This window comes from Callospermophilus lateralis, chromosome 19, assembly GCF_048772815.1.
Source record: "Callospermophilus lateralis isolate mCalLat2 chromosome 19, mCalLat2.hap1, whole genome shotgun sequence".
NCBI classification, from domain to species: Eukaryota; Metazoa; Chordata; class Mammalia; order Rodentia; family Sciuridae; genus Callospermophilus; species Callospermophilus lateralis.
Window position 1 is genome coordinate 14,896,274 of NC_135323.1, and position 19,979 is coordinate 14,916,252.

General features: G+C 35.0%; 1 protein-coding gene across 1 annotated transcript in view; it reads left to right on the plus strand.

Moving 5' to 3' along the window:
- The window catches only part of LOC143385433 (phospholipid-transporting ATPase ABCA3-like), a 121,416-nt gene that overhangs the window by 54,679 nt on the left and 46,758 nt on the right, over nt 1-19,979 (plus strand). The window contains exon 16 of the mRNA XM_076840923.2: nt 4,816-4,966. Coding sequence (XP_076697038.2) covers nt 4,816-4,966 — 151 coding nt within the window. The remainder of the gene's footprint in view (nt 1-4,815; nt 4,967-19,979) is intronic.

Here is a 19,979-nt window from a genome sequence, read left to right on the forward strand (position 1 = left end):
TTTGTAAAACCAGTAATAAATAAATATTAGAAGCATTTATTTCAATATGAAGTATTTTCTAAACATGGAAAATATTAAATATGTCCTAATAACTTCCCTACTTCTCTTAGGTCATTATTCAGAATTATCTACATACTATCTTCTTTGGTACCTTATCTCCAATATTTAATATTTTGAATGTTTTTTTCTGTTAAGCACTAAATTAGTCATCACCTTGTTCATTATCCATATCCCATCTCTAGAATTAATGCTCTTATTGAGGAGTACTTTTAAAATTTAATCATAATTTATATACAATACAGGTTCAGTTTTATTAATCTCTCTTTCTCTGTGTGTGTGTGCTCTGTGTGTGTATATGTGTGTGTGTGTGTGTGTGTGTGTGTGTGTGTGTGTGTATACACACATACATATTCAGCTTTTTTTCCTTTGTTTTTCAGAACTTTTACTGTGATATGTTGGGGTATGGATCTCTTTTACATTTTTCCTGCTTGGGGTTTGTTGAAATTTTGGATGTGGAAAGTTTTCAACTATTATTTTCTAGAATGTTCTTTCTTCTTTTTTCTCTTTCTTCTCTACTTCATGTATGAATATGTATCCAAGAAAAACAAGATACTAGTTTTATGAATACAGAAAATTCCCTGATTCTATTGATTTACCTCCCCAGAAGCAACAACTTTCTGATTTCATTACCATATATTAGCTTTGCCTGTTCTTGATTGTCTTGTGATTTAATCATACACCATATTTTTTGTTTGTTTCTGGTTTCTTTACATTGACAGAGTATATTTGAGATTCATATATATAAATATAAAAATACACACACACACACACACAGAAGCATTGTCTTCCATTCTGTACATTATCTTTTCACTTTGTTAGTGTCCGATGCCCAGAGATTTAGGGAACACAAGGCTGAGTTAGGAGATACTAGAAATATGTATTTATTAATCTTGGCTTACGTGGCAGTGGTTTTAGTTTGTGAAAATCAAGTATTAATACAATATAAAGTAGAAGTTTTGAATAAAGTTTAAGAAATAATATATAAAGCTCAATATGTTTATGTTAGTTTATATTATTCCTAATAGACCAAAACTAGAAACATCATAAATGCTCTTAAATGAGTGAATGATGTTTAAGCTAATTTTCACTACATTCCCCTACATTTTGGTATGTTGTATTTTCATTTTCACTTTTCATAGGTAGGTGTTTTTTAATTGCCCTTGTGATTTCTTCTTTTGGCTCATCAGTTATTTAATAGATTCTTGTTTAATTCCACAGTTACGAATTTCCAGTTTTCTTTCCATTATTGATTTCTAACCTCATCCTGTTTTGCTCTAAAAGGATGACTTATATGCTTATATGCTTTCTAAAAAAGTATCTACCTTTTAAAATCTATCAAGATTTGATTTTTACAGGGGGTATTGAAGTCTTTATTATCATATGTCTTTGTATTTCTCCAGTTCTGGAAATTTTTGCTCCATGTTTTGAGGATCTATTATTAAATATGTAAATACTTGTAGCTATTATATCTCCTTGCTATATTGCTATATTGAATCTTTTGTTAATATGTATATTCTTCTTTGTCTCTTGTAACCTTTTCAATTTAAACTATTTTATAGTATTAGTACAGCCACATCAGTTTGTTGTTTTTTGGGGTTTTTTTTTGTCTTTTAGTTTGTTTCAATTTGCACAGATTAGATTCTTATATCCTTTCTTTTTTTAATATTTTGTTTTAGTTGTAGTTTTTAACCTATTTGTGTCTTTGAATGAAACTGAGTCTCTCTCTCTCTTTATTTTTTTTTCTAGCTTCTACATATGAAAGAAAACATATTATACTTTCTCTCTGCATCTGACTTATTTCACTCAAAATAATGCTCTACTCTAAGAGACCTTTGCTGCCCAGAACTCAAGAGATGCTATTAGTAAAAGACCTGTACTTTGCCATTTTGCAATTTTTGTCTGAATTAAGCAAAAGAACCTTCTGTCATGGTAACAGGTATTTTTATCTAAAGGGTTTTGTGTTCTTTCCTGAACACAACTGAGTTTCTTGAAGACCATTTTAATCCCTTCAAGGCCTCATTTTAACCACCAATAATTCAGTTCTACTACTGAAACATAAACCCTCTGGAGTCTTCATTAAATTTCCATGATTCTCTAACAGAATAAACACTGATACTGTCTTAACTATGTGAACTCTGGTCTTACGTGAACAACTGGAGGAGAAAAGAGAAAAGCCAGTTACATGGAGTTCCTGGTTTTATTTATATTGCCTGGTAGTCAGCAAAGAACCACAGGTGCTCCTGGGGAGATTTATATAGTTATTTCACTGCAGAGCTCCCACTCCAATCATCTTCTCAACTTTTAGCTTACTCATCCTGCCCACACTTTGATCTCCATCTTCTCAATTCAGCAGAGACTATTAGAATCTGTTTTCATTCCCATTTTCTGTACTTCCATTAAGAAATTGCCTTTAAGCATCTGTTCTTTCACAGTGATGATTGCCCTTGGTTACCTCTTGTCCAGTGTCTGAAAACTGTTGTTTCACATGTTTTTCCAGTTTTCTTATTTATGATGGGAGTTCACTGAGATCCTACTAACATTATCAAGGCCATGAACTAATTTCAATTTCATTTATTATGGATATTTCTAATGAATATGTAATTTTTAAAAATATTTTTCTTGTAGATGGACACAGTACCTTTATTTATTTTTATGTGGTGCTGAGGATTGAATCTAGTGCCTCATATGTGCTAGGCAAGTGCTTTACCACTGAACTACAACCCAACCCCAGATATGTAATTTTGGACAAACTTTTAAAAGGGTATTAAATATTTCATTTTTCAATAGAAACATAGCACCTGACTTCTGTTATTTCTACTGAAGAATTCATTCTTATTATTTATCCCTTATTAATTTGTCTTTTATCCTCTGGGTGCTTTTTTTTTTTTTTAATTAATTTTTATTGTAGGTTGTTCAAAACATTACATAGTTCTTGATATATCATATTTCACACTTTGATTCAAGTGGGATATGAACTCCCATTTTTACCCCATATACAGATTGCAGAATCACTTCAGTTGCACAACCATTGATTTACATATTGCCATTCTGGAGTCTGTTGTATTCTGCTGCCTTTCCTATCCTCTACTATCCCCCCTCCCCCCTCCCCTCCCCTCTTCTCTCTCTACCCCCTCTACTGTAATTCATTTCTCCCCCTTATATTTTCCCTCCTTTCCCCTCACTTCCTCTTGTATGTAATTTTGTATACCCCTGAGGGTCTCCTTCCATTTACATGCAATTTCCCTTCTCTCTCCCTTTCCCTCCCACCTCTCATCCCGTCAGAGAAATGCAAATCAAAACCACCCTAAGATACCATCTCACTCCAGTAAGATTGGCAGCCATTAGGAAGTCAAACAGCAACAAGTGCTGGCGAGGATGTGGGGAAAAGGGTACTCTTGTACATTGCTGGTGGGACTGCAAATTGGTGCGGCCAATTTGGAAAGCAGTATGGAGATTTCTTGGAAAGCTCGGAATGGAACCACCATTTGATCCAGCTATTCCACTACTCGGTCTATTCCCTAAAGACCTAAAAAGAGCACACTATAGGGACACTGCTACATCCATGTTCATAGCAGCACAATTCACAATAGCAAGACTGTGGAACCAACCTAGATGCCCTTCAATAGACGAATGGATAAAAAAAAATGTGGCATTTATACACAATGGAGTATTACTCTGCATTAAGAAATGACAAAATCATAGAATTTGGAGGGAAATGGATGGCATTAGAGCAGATTATGCTAAGTGAAGCTAGCCAATCCCTTAAAAACAAATGCCAAATGTCTTCTTTGATATAAGGAGAGTAACTAAGAACAGAGTAGGGAAGAAGAGCATGAGAAGAAGATTAACATTAAACTGGGTGCTTTTAAAATCTCTTTGTTTGTTTTTTCCTGGAATTTTATTCTGCTACACTTGTGTGAAGTTTTCTTGTTATTTAAAGAACTTGGGGTTTTCCTGAGCCTCTTGGGTGTTTGGATTGATGTTTTTCATATTTTTTTACAAAAGTTATCCCTATTATCTCTTTATATTTCTTCTTCTAAGATTTGTTTCTCACGTTGGACCTTTTTGATTGGATTCTGTGTTCTTGTCCACTTTATTTTCTTTTTTTGTTGTTGTTTCAGTTTGGATCATTTTAAATTACATGTTTCTGGTTTATTGATTCTTTTCCTCTCTCTAGTCTGTTAAGATTATTGAATAAATTCTTTATTCGTGATAAATTTATTCTAGTGCGTACTGCTGGCTATTTTGTATAATTTTACTTAGTCTACAAAAATTGTGCTCTAGAGGAATTTTTTTTCACTAACCCACCCCCACCTGTAGCTTCTCAAATGCCAGAGATGTATACCTAAGTACTTGAAGAAGTACTTTGTAAAGATTTCTCAGATTTCTGAAAGAAAGAATTTTTATCTGATTTATTTACTGCCTAGCATATAATTATCATGCATTCAATAAATATTTGTTTAATGATTATTAATCTTATCATATCAGATTTCAGTGTCCAGAGGAAGAGAAGTCAATTAATAGACTTTTCAACCTATCTCTACTGGGTCTTGTTATACAACCAAGGTCATTTATCAATCCCTAACAAAACCAATTAATTTATAAGACAAGTATTTACTAGGCTAATGTAGTCAAATAATTTGTGACATACTGTGTCTTCTAGCTCATGGAAACCATGAAAGCTAGATATAATCTCACAAGAATATGGAAAATACAAAATTGTTTTATTTGTTCCTCTATATGATTTTTTTTCAGGTGTGGGATACCACATTGTTATGGTAAAGGAACCTCACTGCAGTGTTGAAGAAATCTCAGAATTGATTCATGATCATGCACCAACAGCAACTTTGGAGAGCAATGCTGGAACTGAGTTATCATTTGTTCTACCCAAAGAATTCACTCACAGGTATGAATCTAATGTTAATTTTTAAATAGCCAGAAATTACTTTTCTTGGTTTCTCTGGACTTAACAAGTAGAGTTTATTGAAGAAAACAAAACTCCTACATACTGTCACTTGCACTGAAGAGAAAAATGTCACCTAACTATGACAGCTTCCTGGAATTAACTGGTGATGATAGGTAGTATACTCCTAGTTAATGGAATGAATAGAAATATTAACATAATGAGAAAAAACAGAATGGCTTAAGTTGTGGTTCTTGGTTCTTGTGGTTCTCCAAGATAACAATAATTCAGTGGAAACAGGCAGTTGAAATGTACCAGCAACCAAGTTTTTCATGAAAGGGAGTCACGAAGAATAAGAACTCTATCTGGGATGACCATACTTAAAAGAAGAAATGGAAATTAAGAATATTTATCAATGACCTTTCAGGATCTGATATTTTTATCTTTTTGTTATATTCAAGTAATAACTTGCTTTGATATTCCATAGATCAAGCCAGTGGTAATATTCAGGAAAAGGGGAAATGAATGTGTCATAAAGGAAAAAGAAAAGAAAGAGGAACTGCCTCATTATTTATGGTGAACCAAAAAGTTCTTGAGAAGCAGCAGCATGGAGCAATATTGTGAAGCATTAAAATGGAATCAAGACCCTAGTCATCGCTAGAGTAAAGGAATGAAATAAAAAAGAGAATTTGAAATAAAACTCTAGATATGTGTCTTTAGAGAAACACAGTAGTTGACTTATCCAGCAAAGATGGGAGCCAAGTTTTATATTGGCACCTTAGTCAAATGTTGTAGTTTTGATCCATCTATAGCTGCATAATCTGTCTGAAGGACATGCACAGATAAAGTGATTTGCTAAAGTTTACCATACTATCTGCCTGTACTTACTCATGGACAAAATTGATATCCTCAGAAGAGATCAGACACACTCTGTTAAGATTACATCAAACCAGGAAATGGAAGGATCTGGAAGCAAATAATGTTGTACCATAACTTATTACTAATAAGTTGAAACAATGGTTAAATTCTTAATGATTTCCATTCAACTAAAATTTTAACAGTAGTCAAACACTTATATTTTAACAGACATATTTCTGATCAGCTGACAGTAATCAAACATTTACATTTTAACAGACATATTTCTGATACGTATTTATTTGGCTGAATAAATAACATGGAAAAGAAAAAAATCACACATACCTGTATTCCAATTCACAAGGAAAGTATTCTTAAAGACTTAAAACTATGTTGTAACTTTACACAATGGTTTTGCACAATGCTAAGACTTGCTAGAATGAAACTTAAGTTTACAACATAGCTATGGGATGATATGCAGCACTTCAAAGGTATAGGTAAGAGAAATTGTGCTATATATCAGGGAATATTTATGTGATTAAACTCTTTGAGCTATAAGGTAGAAACGTACATACAGGAAAAATAATGTGTATCAGTTAATGTTAAAACTCCTGCAAGCTCAAAGGAACAATTGCATAATTTATTACTGATACTGTACAGCAACTTTTTAGTTTAATCTCATTTGTTTATTTTTCCTTTTATTGCTTTTTCTTTTGAGGTATTATCCAAGAAAAGAAATATATTCTGAAAACATATAGGGATGTATATACAGAGATAGCTGTAAGAACTCTCCCAATCTTTTTTTTAATCCATTTGACACTAAGGCCAAAACAATGGAGTTAAAAACTATACACAAAAAATTATAAATGCTGCTGAAAGAAACTGAAGAATACACTAATGGAGAGATTATCTCATGTTCAGAGATTGGAAGAATTCATATGTGTTAAAATAGAACTATATGATTTAACAAACTCACTATTGAGTATGTATCCAAGGAAAATGAAATTAGTATATATCAAAGAGTTATTTAATTTCCATGTTTATCACAGTACTGACCAGCCAAGTTAGGAAAACAACCAAAATGTCCATTGACCAATAAAATGGATAGACAAAAGATAGTATATTTGTACAATATACTAATACTGTTCAACTGTAGTCATTTGCGAAAATATAAAAGAGCTGAGAAAACATTATGTTAAGTGAAATAATTCAGGCAAGGAAGGACAATTATGTCGTGATCTCAGTCATTTATAGAATCTAAAAAAATTAATCTGATAGAAGTAGAGAGTTAGAAGAGTGATAACTGGAGGCTGGAAAAGGCAGAGGAAGGGAAAGATTTTAAAAAGTTATACAGAGTACCAGGTTACAAATAGTAGGAATAAATTTTAGTGTCCAATTGAACATTTACAATCATGTATATTTCAAAAATAGAAGAAAGGAATTTGAATGTTATCACCACAAACAAAGGATAAATACATGAAGATTAAATAATTTACTTTTGAATGAGGAATGGGATGTAGAAGAAGTCAGGAGAAATTTTTAAAAATATAAAAATGAGAACAGATACAACATATCAAAATATCAGGTATAGTATGAAATCAGTTCTAAGAGGAAATATTGTAGCATTAGCTATCTACATGTAAAAAATAGACCCTGTAGCAACAAATCCCATCACCATGTGTAATCATAATGCACTACTTAAAAAATACTGTGAGGGCTGGGGTTGTGGCTCAGTGGTTAGAGCACTTGCCTAGCATATGTGAGGCACTGGGTTCATTCCCCAGCACCACATAAAAAAATAAACATAATAAAGATATTGTATCCTTCTATAATTAAAAATATTTTTCAAATACTGTGAAGTTTTTTTTAACTGAGCCTTTAAAGAAATCCAGAAGACATTCAGAGAGAGGAAATAGCATTCAATAGAAATGATTTCTCTGGGCCTGGTGCAGTGGTGCATGCCTGTAATCCTAGTGGCTGGGGAGGCTGAGACATGAAGATTGTGAGTTCAAAGACAGCCTCAGCAAAAGTGAGTCAGTAAGCAACTCAGTGAGACCCTATCTCTAAATAAAATACAAAATAAGGCTGAGGTTGTGGCTCAGTGGCCGAGTGCCCCTGAGGTTCAATCCCTGGTACCCCCCACACCCCCTGAAAAAAAAGATTCCTTGGGGAAAATTTTTTCAAAGAAATAATCTGATGTTACAATTCAAGGCCATAGAAAAGAAAGAACAAATTAATTCCCAAATGAGTAGAATACTGGAGATCATTAAGATCAGAGCTAAAAGCAATGAAATTGAGACTTTAAAAATATGAATGATCTGGCTGGGGATGTGGCTCAAGCTTCACAAAAGTGAAGCAAAACAAAAGAAGAATCTTAAAATGGCTACCCATCCTCTTGCCCTGCCCTCAGGGGCGAGCAGTTTACCTTATCACTTATCCTCAGTCAGTCCCCTTGCGGGCCACCAAATGCTGCAGTCTGGCTGGGCACAATTCAGGAGCCACTTGTCAAAAGAAACAAACTTTATTTTTAGAACACACACACCGCACCACACAGCGCTTCAGGAAAACCCTCAGAGCCCAACTGCCACCACCGGCTTCCCACAAGCTTCTCAACCTCCCCCACCCCTCCTGCTCTTGAGGCGGATTGGCTGGGTCATGTGGGCGGAGCCAAAAAAGTTCCCCAATGAGCAGCTCCATGGTCTGAAAGGGTGGGGAAACAGCCCAAGGAGCATCACCGCAGAGGAGCCAATCAGTTGGCAGCTAGAAGTTTGCTGGGGCCGCTGTGAGCCAATCATCAGCTGGCAGCTGGAAGTTTTCTGGCAGCTGGAAGTTTGCTGGGGCCCCTTCAGCTGTGGCTCTCAACATCTCCCCCTCTCTGTTTAAACAACAAGCATGTGGCTTAGGGACCGTGCCTGCCTTAGATTGTCCAATACTACATATGGTCCTTACCCGTCATCAGATGAGCTGACCTCAAGGCGTCAGCCTCCTGTCTTAGGTTGGTACCATTGCAATTGGATCTTACCCATCATTGACTTACTGGTCCAGCATACAGCCACACCTGTGGATAGGTCTTTGTACCAGCAGGGTTGTGAGGTTCTTTGCCTCACCTCTGTTGGCCCCCAAATTTTAGCTGAACGACCATCACAAGCAGAAGGGAGGAAGATACACCAAGCCAATTGATGGCTCCTTTTGGAAAAATTGTACCACCGATGACACCATCAGCAAAAACACCCCAACACTACCACAAGTCGCTGCACCAACAGATAGTTCACAATGCGTACAAGTGAGTTCACAATGCATACAAGTGATACATAGTCCAGGCAAGTTCTGCAAGCAGTTCAGTGATAGCTATTGCAGAAGCTGTAGGTTGGTTTTATCTTTGTCTTCACCGGCACTGGGATGAAGATAGGAATTCTGGCAATAATGGCTAAAGAAAAAATTATGTAACATTCCACAAGGCACTAAAAGAAAACAATTTTCTGAACAATTTACATTATCTTGAACAGAATTATTAAATATAATGAAAAGGAAAGGTGAAATTAAACAAACAGATCTGTTAACCTTCTTTTTTGTTCACATATTAAAATAATCCTCAAAAGTTATTTACCCAATTTAAATTAAACCATTTAAATCACGTGAATAAAAAAAATTTGGATCCATTTTTTCATGAGCGCTCATCATATATGATATATGGACATATGTACATACAAACATACAACATAAAACACAAGTGTGCACACATAATATAATACATACAACACATAACATAATAGTAAAGGCCTTATAACTTTTTACAGGTGAAATCTCCATTGCAATGTTTAAAAACTCTATAGTCAAAAAATAGAACTGATCAGCAAAACATTAACCTAGGTCTGTATGAGCTCAAAAAACAAAATAGAACTTCATGATGCGGGAAAGGTTAATAATAAAATAAATATTGAAAAAAGCATCCTGGTTCTGTCACAGATGTAAGGGTAGCCAATATGGAGTTCTGGATATCAGATGTTATGAATTTGAACCAAATCATCTTCTTTTTGGTCTGTAGAAATTGCTTTAGTTAATCTCTCTGGAATCCAAATCAGCTGCTGTTCTCCCTGTGGAAACACACAAACAGACCCCTGACTCCAGACAATCACTGGGTCAGGACCTTAGTTAATCTCTCTGGAATCCAAATTGACTGCTGTTCTCCCTGTGGAAACACACAAACAGACCCCCAACTCCAGACAATTACTGGGTCAGGACCTTTCCATTGTCCTGTTAGAATATCCTTCCAAAGTACCTTGGGCTTATGTACATTTCTTGGATACATATGCCTTTCCGCAGCACTAAGTCCTGATGAATCCAAATTTTAAAAGTTTAGAGTAAAACGGGTTATTTTAAGTTTATCTTTGGGGAATATATACCCCTTCCCAATTCCCTCTTTTTGCTTTAATAAGTACATTTTAAAAGTTTGATGAGCTCTTTCAACTATGCCTTGTCCCTGTGGATTGTATGGGATTCCTGTTATATGAGTAATGCCAAATGATGAGCAAAATTGTTTAAAAGAGGTAGAAGTATAACCAGGGGCATTATCTGTTTTTAACTGTTTTGGAACGCCCAGAGTGGCAAAATTTTGTAAGCAATGAGCTATAATATCTTTAGTTTTTTCTCCAGCATGAAGGGAGCCCATCAAAAATCCGGAAGAAGTATCAACTGTAACATGAAAATATTTTAATTTTCCAAATTCTGATGTGTGTCATCCATCTGCCAAATATGGTTAGGTTTCAGTCCTTTAGGATTGACTCCAAGATTAACTTGTGGTAAAAAGGTCACACAATTTTGACATTGTTTTATTATTTGTCTAGCTTGTTTCTTAGTCATTTTAAAATGCTTTTGTAAAGTATTAGCATTGACATGGAACTTTTTATGAAAATTTGTAGCTTCTTCTAGTGTAGAGAAAATATGTATGTCATGTGTAGTTTTATCTGCTAAATCATTGCCCAAACTAAGGGCTCCAGGCAATCGTGTATGTGCCCTGATATGTCCTATAAAGAATGGATCTTTTCTGTCCCAGATTGGACTTTGTATAGTGGAAAGCAAAGAGAAAACAGTAGAGGAAGGGGAAATCCTACCAGCATCTTCAAGGGATACTATAGCATTAACTATATACTGACTATCGGAAAATAAATTAAATACAGAATCTTTAAACATCACAAAAGCTTGTAATATTGCATTAAGCTCTACCTTTTGAGCTGATTGTTTGGGTATTAAAAATGTAAAAGTTTGATCAGATGTAATTATTGCTGCTGTACCATTATTTGACCCATCAGTGAATATATTTGGAGCATTCATGATAGGTGTTTTTCTTGTCATTTTTGAAAAAATGAAACATTAGATTTGCACATGATTATTGCCCAAGTATTTAACTCATTAGCTAACTCATCAATTTGATTCATAGTATATGGAGTAATAATTTTATTGGGAGAAATTCCAAACACTCCCTTTGCTGCTTTTATTCCTTTGAGTATTAATTGTCCTACAGCCTCAGGATACCTAGTAAGTATAGTATTAGGAGAATAAGATAAATGTATTCATAATAATGGACCTTCTTGCCAAAATACTCCTGTAGGAATATTTTTTGTTGGTAGTACAATAAATAATAAAGGCAAACTTATATCAATTCTATCCAAATGCATATTTTCCATATATGTTTCAATGATTTTTAATGCCTTTCTTGCTTCAGGCATTAACATTTGGGATGAATTTGGATCTGATGGACCTTTTAGGATATCAAATAAATGTCCCAACTCTCCTGTTGGTATACCTAGATAAGGCCTTATCCAATTTATGTCTCCTAATAACTGTTGAAAGTTGTTAAGTGATTTGAGTTGATCTACTCATATTTGAATTTTTGGTGGATGGACCATGGTTGAGGATAATAGAACTCCTAAATAATTAATTGGAAAATTTAATTGTACTTTATCTATTGCTATCTCTAGATTATAATTTTTTAATAAGTTTGTAAGTGTGGCATAACATTCTAGCAGTGTTTTTGTGTGCTAATAATACATCATCCATATAGTGAAATATTTGTAGTTCAGGATTTTGATTTCTAAGTGGCTGGGTTACTTTGTTAACATAAATTTGACACATAGTTGGGCTGTTAGCCATCCCTTGAGGGAGTACTTTCCATTCATATCTCTGATCAGGACCTTCATGATTCAGTGCAGGGATAGTAAATGCAAAACGTGGATTATCCTCAGGATGAATTGGAATTGAAAAAAAAAACAATCTTTAATATCTATAACTAAAACATACCAGGTTTTTGGCAAAGCAGACAATTGAGGAATCCCCGATTGAGCAGGTCCCATAATAACCATCTCATTATTAATGGCTCTTAAATCTTGCAATAATCTCCATTTACCAGATTTCTTTTTGATGACAAAAATGGGAGTATTATGGGGAGATACAGAAGGTTGTATATGTCCTTCCGCTAATTGTTGTTTGACCAGGTCATGGGCTGCTTGTATCTTTTCTTTAGTCAGGAGCCACTGAGGAACCCATACTGGTCTTTCTGATTTCCAAGTAATTTTTATTGTCTCAGTGACCCCTACTGAAAATCCAACCCATGTCTGTCCGTTCCTTGATCTATTTGTATTGGTGCTGCTATACCTTGTTCTTGTTTTTCTAATCTTTTTTCTTTCCTAAAACCTTATCTAGCCCTAATAGTGGGTGCATTTTGATTGATGTTATTTGTTAATGTCAAACCTAATTGATCTAGGACATCTTGTCCCCATAAATTTATGGGAAGATGATCCAATATATATGGCTGTATAGTTCCTTCACATCCTTCAGGATCCTTCCAATCTAATACCATTGCACTTCTATGGGGATTAGTCGCCACTCCTAGGCCTTGAAGTGTTTGAGTGGCTTGTTGTAATGATGAGAGATGATGCTAAGGTCTGCACCTGTATCCAGTAGCCCATTAAATTCATGTCCTTGAATATTTCGTTTTAGCATGGGGCGAGAATCTAAATTTAAAGAAAGCATAGCCCAATCTACACCTATGGAGCCTAATCCCTTGGAAACTCTTTCTACAGTACGACTGGAATATTTATCATGTAGGCTGGGTATTATTAGTAACTGTGCTATTCTATCTCCTGGTGAAATTACTGATATACCCTTTGGAGAACTGGCTATAATTTTTATTTCACCTTCATAATCGGGATTAATTACCCCAGGACTTATCATGTCCTTTTAGAGTAGAAGAACTGCATCCCAATAATAAGCCTACTGTTCCTTTGGGAAGAGGTCCTTTTACCCCTGTGGGAATGATTTGAACTCCCATCTCTGGAATTAGTACTGTTCTGGCGGAGGCGCAGATGTCCAATCCTGCACTTCCTCTGGTTTGTCTAGTGAGGGATTTAATGGACAATGTGTCCTGGGTACTACCCTGATGGGGTTGCTGGGTTCCTCCAGTGCTCCATATATTTGTGGTCTTGGGCCCCAGAGCATTGGGCCCCCCTGTCCATTTTTTGGCAATGGAGCCCGATGCCTTTCTCCAAGATATCATGGATAGACACCTGGTCCTTGTTCGTTTTTTGATAATGGAGTACCTTCTATGGTGGTTTGAGAATGGTATTCATTAGCCCAATGTCTCCCTCTATGGCATCATGGGCAAATACCCAGTATTCTACTCCTTTGACACCTAGTTTTGTTAAACCCTCCTCCTATGGGGCAATTCCTTTTAAAATGTCCTGTTTGTTCACAATCGTAGCATGTTTTTGGCCTGGCATCTAAAACCTATTGTACTGCAGCTGCCACAACTTGCCCTTGTTCATTAATGTCTCTACATAATTTAATATATGTGTTTAAATCTTCATGTTTCTATGGTCTAATGACTTCTCTGCACCAACGATTCGCTTGCTCATTAGCCAGTTGTTTTATTAATGGCATTGCTTGTTCTGTATTCCCCAAAACTCTGGTAGCTGTTTGAGTAAGCCTATCTACAAATTCAGCGTAAGGTTCATTAGCTCCTTGTATTACCTTAGATAATTGACCTTGTAAACCTCCATGTCCTTGTAAAGTCTTCCATGTCCTAACCACATCTGTAGCAATTTGTGAGTATACGCCAGGATCATATGCAATTTGTTGCTGCTGATCCTCATAAGGTCCCTTTCCTAAGAACATATCTAGATTTCTCTGAGGATAACCAGCTGCTGCATTTTGCCTAACCGTCTCCTTGCAAAATTCCTCATTGGCAACCTTCCATAACATAAATATCCTCCATTTAGCACAACTTTACACATATTAGCCCAATCTGCTGGCGTCATGTTCAAGTTGGTAATGGATTCGACCATGCTTACAGTGAAGGGTGCTTGAGGGCCATAGGTTATTACAGCCTCTTTTAGGTGCTTCACTGTTTTGAAATTTAAAGCATTGTGAATTTGCTGCCCTCCTGCCTGCTCAAATACAGGGCATGTTAATATTTGAGATCCTGTCTCAGGATCCCATCTATCAACTGCAGGGGTTGGGGGCTTCCCAGCATATGGAGGTGGCATTGTTGGTTGGACACATACGCCCTCTGGTGATAGAAAGGTGTTAGTAGCAGTCTCCTGTAGAGGTGGCGCTGTTGGTTGGACACTTACGCCCTCTGGTGATAGAAAGGTGTTAGTAGCAGTCTCCTGTTGTAACTTTTCCCCTGATGGCTTTTTCTGCTCTAAACTTTCTTCCTCTGTCTGACTAGCTTGAGAGGCCTTCTTTTTTACTTGAAATTTTTCCTCTGACTAGTTCGAGAGACCTTCTCTTTTACTTGAATTTTTTCCTCTGACTAGCTCAAGAGACCTTCTTTTTTACTTGAACTTTTTTCTCTGTCTGACTAGCTCAAGAGACCTTCTCTTTTACTTGAATTTTTCTACTATAACTATAATACAACCCAACAAGATAACACCAAACAAAACTGAAACAGAGTGAAACAAAATTGGAACAACAAAAAATCATTATATCAGCCTTTCTATCCTCCTGAAACGTCCATTGGTCCTTTCTCCCTATCTGTTCTTTAGATGTGAGTGGTTTTTCTTCCATCTTACACATCTCCAGGGACAGGCAACTTAAAACAAAAGTGAAGCAAAACAAAAGAAGAATCTTAAAATGGCTACCCATCCTCTTGCCCTGCCCTCAGGGGCGAGCAGTTTACCTTATCATTTATCCTCAGTCGGTCCCCTTGCAGGCCACCAAATGCTGCAGTCTGGCTGGGCACAATTCAGGAGCCACTTGTCAAAAGAAACGAACTTTATTTTTAGAACACACACACACCGCACCACACAGCTCTTCAGGAAAACCCTCAGAGCCCAACTGCCACCACCGGCTTCCCACAAGCCTCTCAACCTCCCCCACCCCTCCTGCTCTTGAGGATGATTGGCTGGGTCACATGGGCGGAGCCAAAAAAGTTCCCCAATGAGCAGCTCCATGGTCTGAAAGGGCGGGGAAACAGCCCAATGAGCATCACCACAGAGGAGCCAATCAGTTGGCAGCTAGAAATTTGCTGGGGCCGCTGTGAGCCAATCATCATCTGGCAGCTGGAAGTTTTCTGGCAGCTGGAAGTTTGCTGGGGCCCCTTCGGCTGTGGCTCTCAACAAAGTATATTCAGTGCACATCATATATAATAATCATATTGGGTCAGAATGCACCCCACTGTTATGTATGACTTTAACACACTAATGAAAAACCTTTTCAAATTAATTTTAAATTTTTATGTTGAATAAAAATCATTAAAAAATTCAAGATAATGAATATGCTAACTGCTTAAATTTGATCATTATGCACTGTGTACATGTTTTTAAACACTATACCCCAAAAATATGTCCAATTATTATGCGACAACATAATTTTTTAAATCAAAAATAGTGTATAGAAATGCACACTATATTAAAAAGAAACCAAGAAAACAATCCAATTTAAAATAGTTGCCAAAAAATAAAATAGGAATAAATTTAGTCATGGAGAGTTAAAGACCTTTACACTGAAAATTATAGAACACTGATGAATACACAAATAAATGTATAGATATTATATTATATGTTTATAGATGGGAAGAATTAATATTGTTAAAATGTTCACAACTACTCAAAGCAACCTACAGATTTAATGCAGTCCTATCAAAATACAAGTGACATTCTTTATATTTTTTAAATACCAAAATTTGTATGGAGCTACAAAAGAATCTCAAATAAATAGAACAAAGCTGGAAGTATCACAACACCTGACTTCATAATATACTGTAAAACTGTAATAGACAAAACAGTATGATATGGCTAAAAACAGATGCATAGACCCATGAAATAATAGAGGACCAATGATATAGCCAACTGATTTTCAACAAAGACACCAAGATATATAGCTGAGAAAGGACAGTTTCTTCAGTAAAGGGTGTTGTAAAAACTGTGTGTCAACATTTGAAAGAATGAAATTATATACTTGTTTCAGACCATATTCAAAATCTAAATGGATTAGGGATTTAAACAAAAAACATAAAATTATAAACCTAATAGAGGAAAACAGGAGGAAAGTCCTATGGCATTCATTTGGGCAAAGATCTTTTGGAAATGACCTCAAAAGAACAGACAAAAAAAATCAGAAATATATATGGCATTTCATCAAACTAAAAGTTTTTGCACAGCAAAGGAAAACAACTACAGAAAGACAACCTACAGAATGGGAGAAAAAGAAATTCAGACTGCACATCTGATAAAGGGTTAATATCCAAAATATATAAGAAACATAACTCAAATTCAAGAAGCAATATGATTTTTTTAAATGGGCAAAAGACCTTAATAGACATTTCTCAAGACATACAGCTGGGTGTGGTGGCACATGCCTGTGATTTCAAAAGGCTAATTCAGTAGGATCACAAACACAGGGTTGGAGATATAATTATGTACCTTGGTGATGGAGTGCTTGCCTAACATATGCAAGGACATGGATGGGTTCAATCCCATAATAAAAGGGAAGACAATAAAAATGGCCAAGATGTATATGAATAAATATTCAGCATCACTTAATACCAGGGGGATACAAGTTAAAAGCCATAATTATCAAAGAGACAAATTATAAGTGTTGGCAAAGATGTGAAGGAAATGGAACCCTTATACACTGTGGAGTAAGAATGTCAATTAGTATAGCCATTTTGGAAAACAGTATAGAGATTCCTCAAAGAAAAAAACTGAATATAGTATCACATGTGAGATATTTATCCTACTTATTATATATCCAATGGAAAAGAAATCAGTATGTTGAAGAGATATTAGCACTCCCCGATATTGCAGCCCTATTCACAGAATATGGAATCAACCTAAATGGCCATTGACAAATAAATGGATAAAGAAAATGTGGCATATAAGCCAATGGGATACTCTTTGACCACAAAAGGAATGAAATCCTGTCACTGGATGAACTAAAGGGACATTGTGTTAAATGAAATAAGCCAGGCACAGATATGCATGATTGATCTCACACGTGGAATCTAAAATTATAATCTCATAGAAACAGAGAAGAGACTGGGGCATTTGTGTTCAGGAATTCAGAAGATGTTGGTCAATGGATACAAAATTACAGTTAATGTAACCTTAATATAAGAGAGTTAGTTAAAAATTTATCCATAAACATAGCCTTTGAGACTCTTTTTAGGCTATTTTCTTCTAAAATTTTCCTTTGTCTAAAAATGGAATATAAACATATTTTGTTATTTATCTCAAGAATTTATTCTTAGTTTAAGCCTTAAAAAACTAGACACATTTGATCCCCAAATAGATAAAATAAAGAAAGAAGAAAAATACTTGTGAAGTGAAAATTCAAAAAAATTACAGTTAGATTGGAGGAATACGTTCAAGAGATTTATTTACAGCATAATAACTTCAGTTAATGATGATATATTAGATTCTTGAAAAATGCTAAGCAAGTAGATATTAGGTATGTTTTTATAACAAAATTGCCACTATTTGGGGTAATAAGCATATTTAATCATTCCACAATGTGTGTGTGTGTGTGTCTGTTTGTATATTGTGTATACTCCAAAATATGTGTACATGATAACATTGTTTTAAACAATCCTGGCTTCTATGCAACAAAATTGGAAAGATACGATTGTTCAAAATCTCTCTTTGGTAGAACAGAAGCAGACTAGTATTTGAGATTGGGATTGGCAAATTAGGAAAGAATTCAAAAGAAATTAAATATAAACATGATTAATTCAAATAAAATAATTTGAACTGAGTTCTGCATTGGTGATGAATCTTTTGAAGTGTCTTGATCTCTTCCTCTAATTTAACCTTTACTTGTCTTTAAATTCCATTTGGAATTTATTTTATTTTATTTTTTAGTTGTAGATGGACACAATATCTTTATTTTATTTTTTTATATGGTGCTGAGGATCGAACCCAGGACCTTACATGTGCTAGGCAAGCATTCTACCACTGAGCCACAACCCCAGACCTCCATTTGGAATTTTGAAGTTGGGATATGACAATGAGAAAAAGGAAATTTTAAAATTGTACTTTAACCAAGAACTTCAGTATTGTCACCAAGAAAGCAAAATTCTTCAACTTCTTTTGTGATTCATTATTTTTGATTAGAGAATGATCTTCTAATTTAAAAGGCATGAACAAACAACAAGGAAAGAGATGTCTTCAGGGTGCTGTTCACAGCTACACATAAGTTCATGTCTCCAAGCTAGGATGAAATATATGTGAGCTCATCAGACCATCAAAAAGTGACTGAAAAGGAATAAATGTTAAATGTACTTATTTTACCTTTTTATAATTAATAAAATGACTCAAGGTTGGAAGGACTAAATCAAGCAGTAAATCAAATTAAACTATTAAATAGTAATTAGTAACAGAGGTTAGAATAAAACATGGGCCCATTTATCTCCAAAGCTGGTGCTTTTTCATCTATTTGTGTGGTATTATAAAACTGGAAACACGACAATCTCATTCTAATTTAAAACTTGTAATTTTTCTAATAGCTCTAGGAAGACATAGACATAACCTTCTCTTTTCTTGACATAGTCTTCTCTTTCTTTTGTTATATATTGTATAAAGCATGCCAAAACATAAATGTATTAACAGTTGACTATCTGTGGGGCATAGTGCTGTAATGGATTTTATTTTCTTCATACATTTATTTGCTGAATGTTGTACAATGCACACATTGATTTCATAACTAAAGTATTAAAAAAGAAAACATGGAGGAATCTTAGTTAAAAAGCCATGTACTAGGAATGAAGAAGTGGGAGAAAGTGAACTTGATATTTGTAAAGCTGTCAGGTAGGTGGATTTAGGTCCTATATAACCTCAAGGTGTAAAATAGAACTAATGTGAAAAAATAGACTGAATGTAAGCTTGAATATGAAATCCTATAGACTTTCTTTCCAAAGAGAATTTTTAATTCTCCCAACACTGAAATACTTTCAGTTGCCCTTCATTGAGAATGTAGAAGAGGTGGTTATGAGAACTGGAAGTTTCTGGAAAAGATATTATTCTGAACACAATGTGCTATAAGATCTTTCCAGGAAAACTGTTTTTTAAAAGCCTGGATATGGGGGCTGGGGTTGTGGCTCAGTGGTAGAGTGCTTGCCTCACCTGTGTGAGGCACTGGGTTCAATATTCAGCACTGCATATAAATAAATGAATAAAATAAAAGTCCAGTAACATTAAAAAATATTTAAAAAAAAAAAAGCCTGGCTATGTCTACATTGCAAATGGCTCAACTTCTACTAGTCTGTTCTCCATTTCTATATAGTGTAATCATTGCAATTTCTATAGATTTTTCTGGATATTTAATCACATTCTGTCTTTTTAAAGAAAAATTAGTTGTAGTTAGACACAATACCTTTATTTTATTTATTTATTTTTATGTGGTGCTGAGGTTTGAACCCAGTTCCTTGTATGTGCTAGGTTCTACTGCCGAGCCACAACCCCAGCCCCCACATTCTGTCTTTAAGTTTACTGTAATTACTCCATTTTCTGTTTCTGGGTACCTTTTTTTCTATTAAATATGATTTTCTTATTTACTTACTGATAGCATATATATATATATGTGTGTGTTCTAAGTAAATTCATATCCTCTAATTGGAGTATTAACATATATAGTCTCTTGACAAAAATTATATGTATCCAAGAACTGA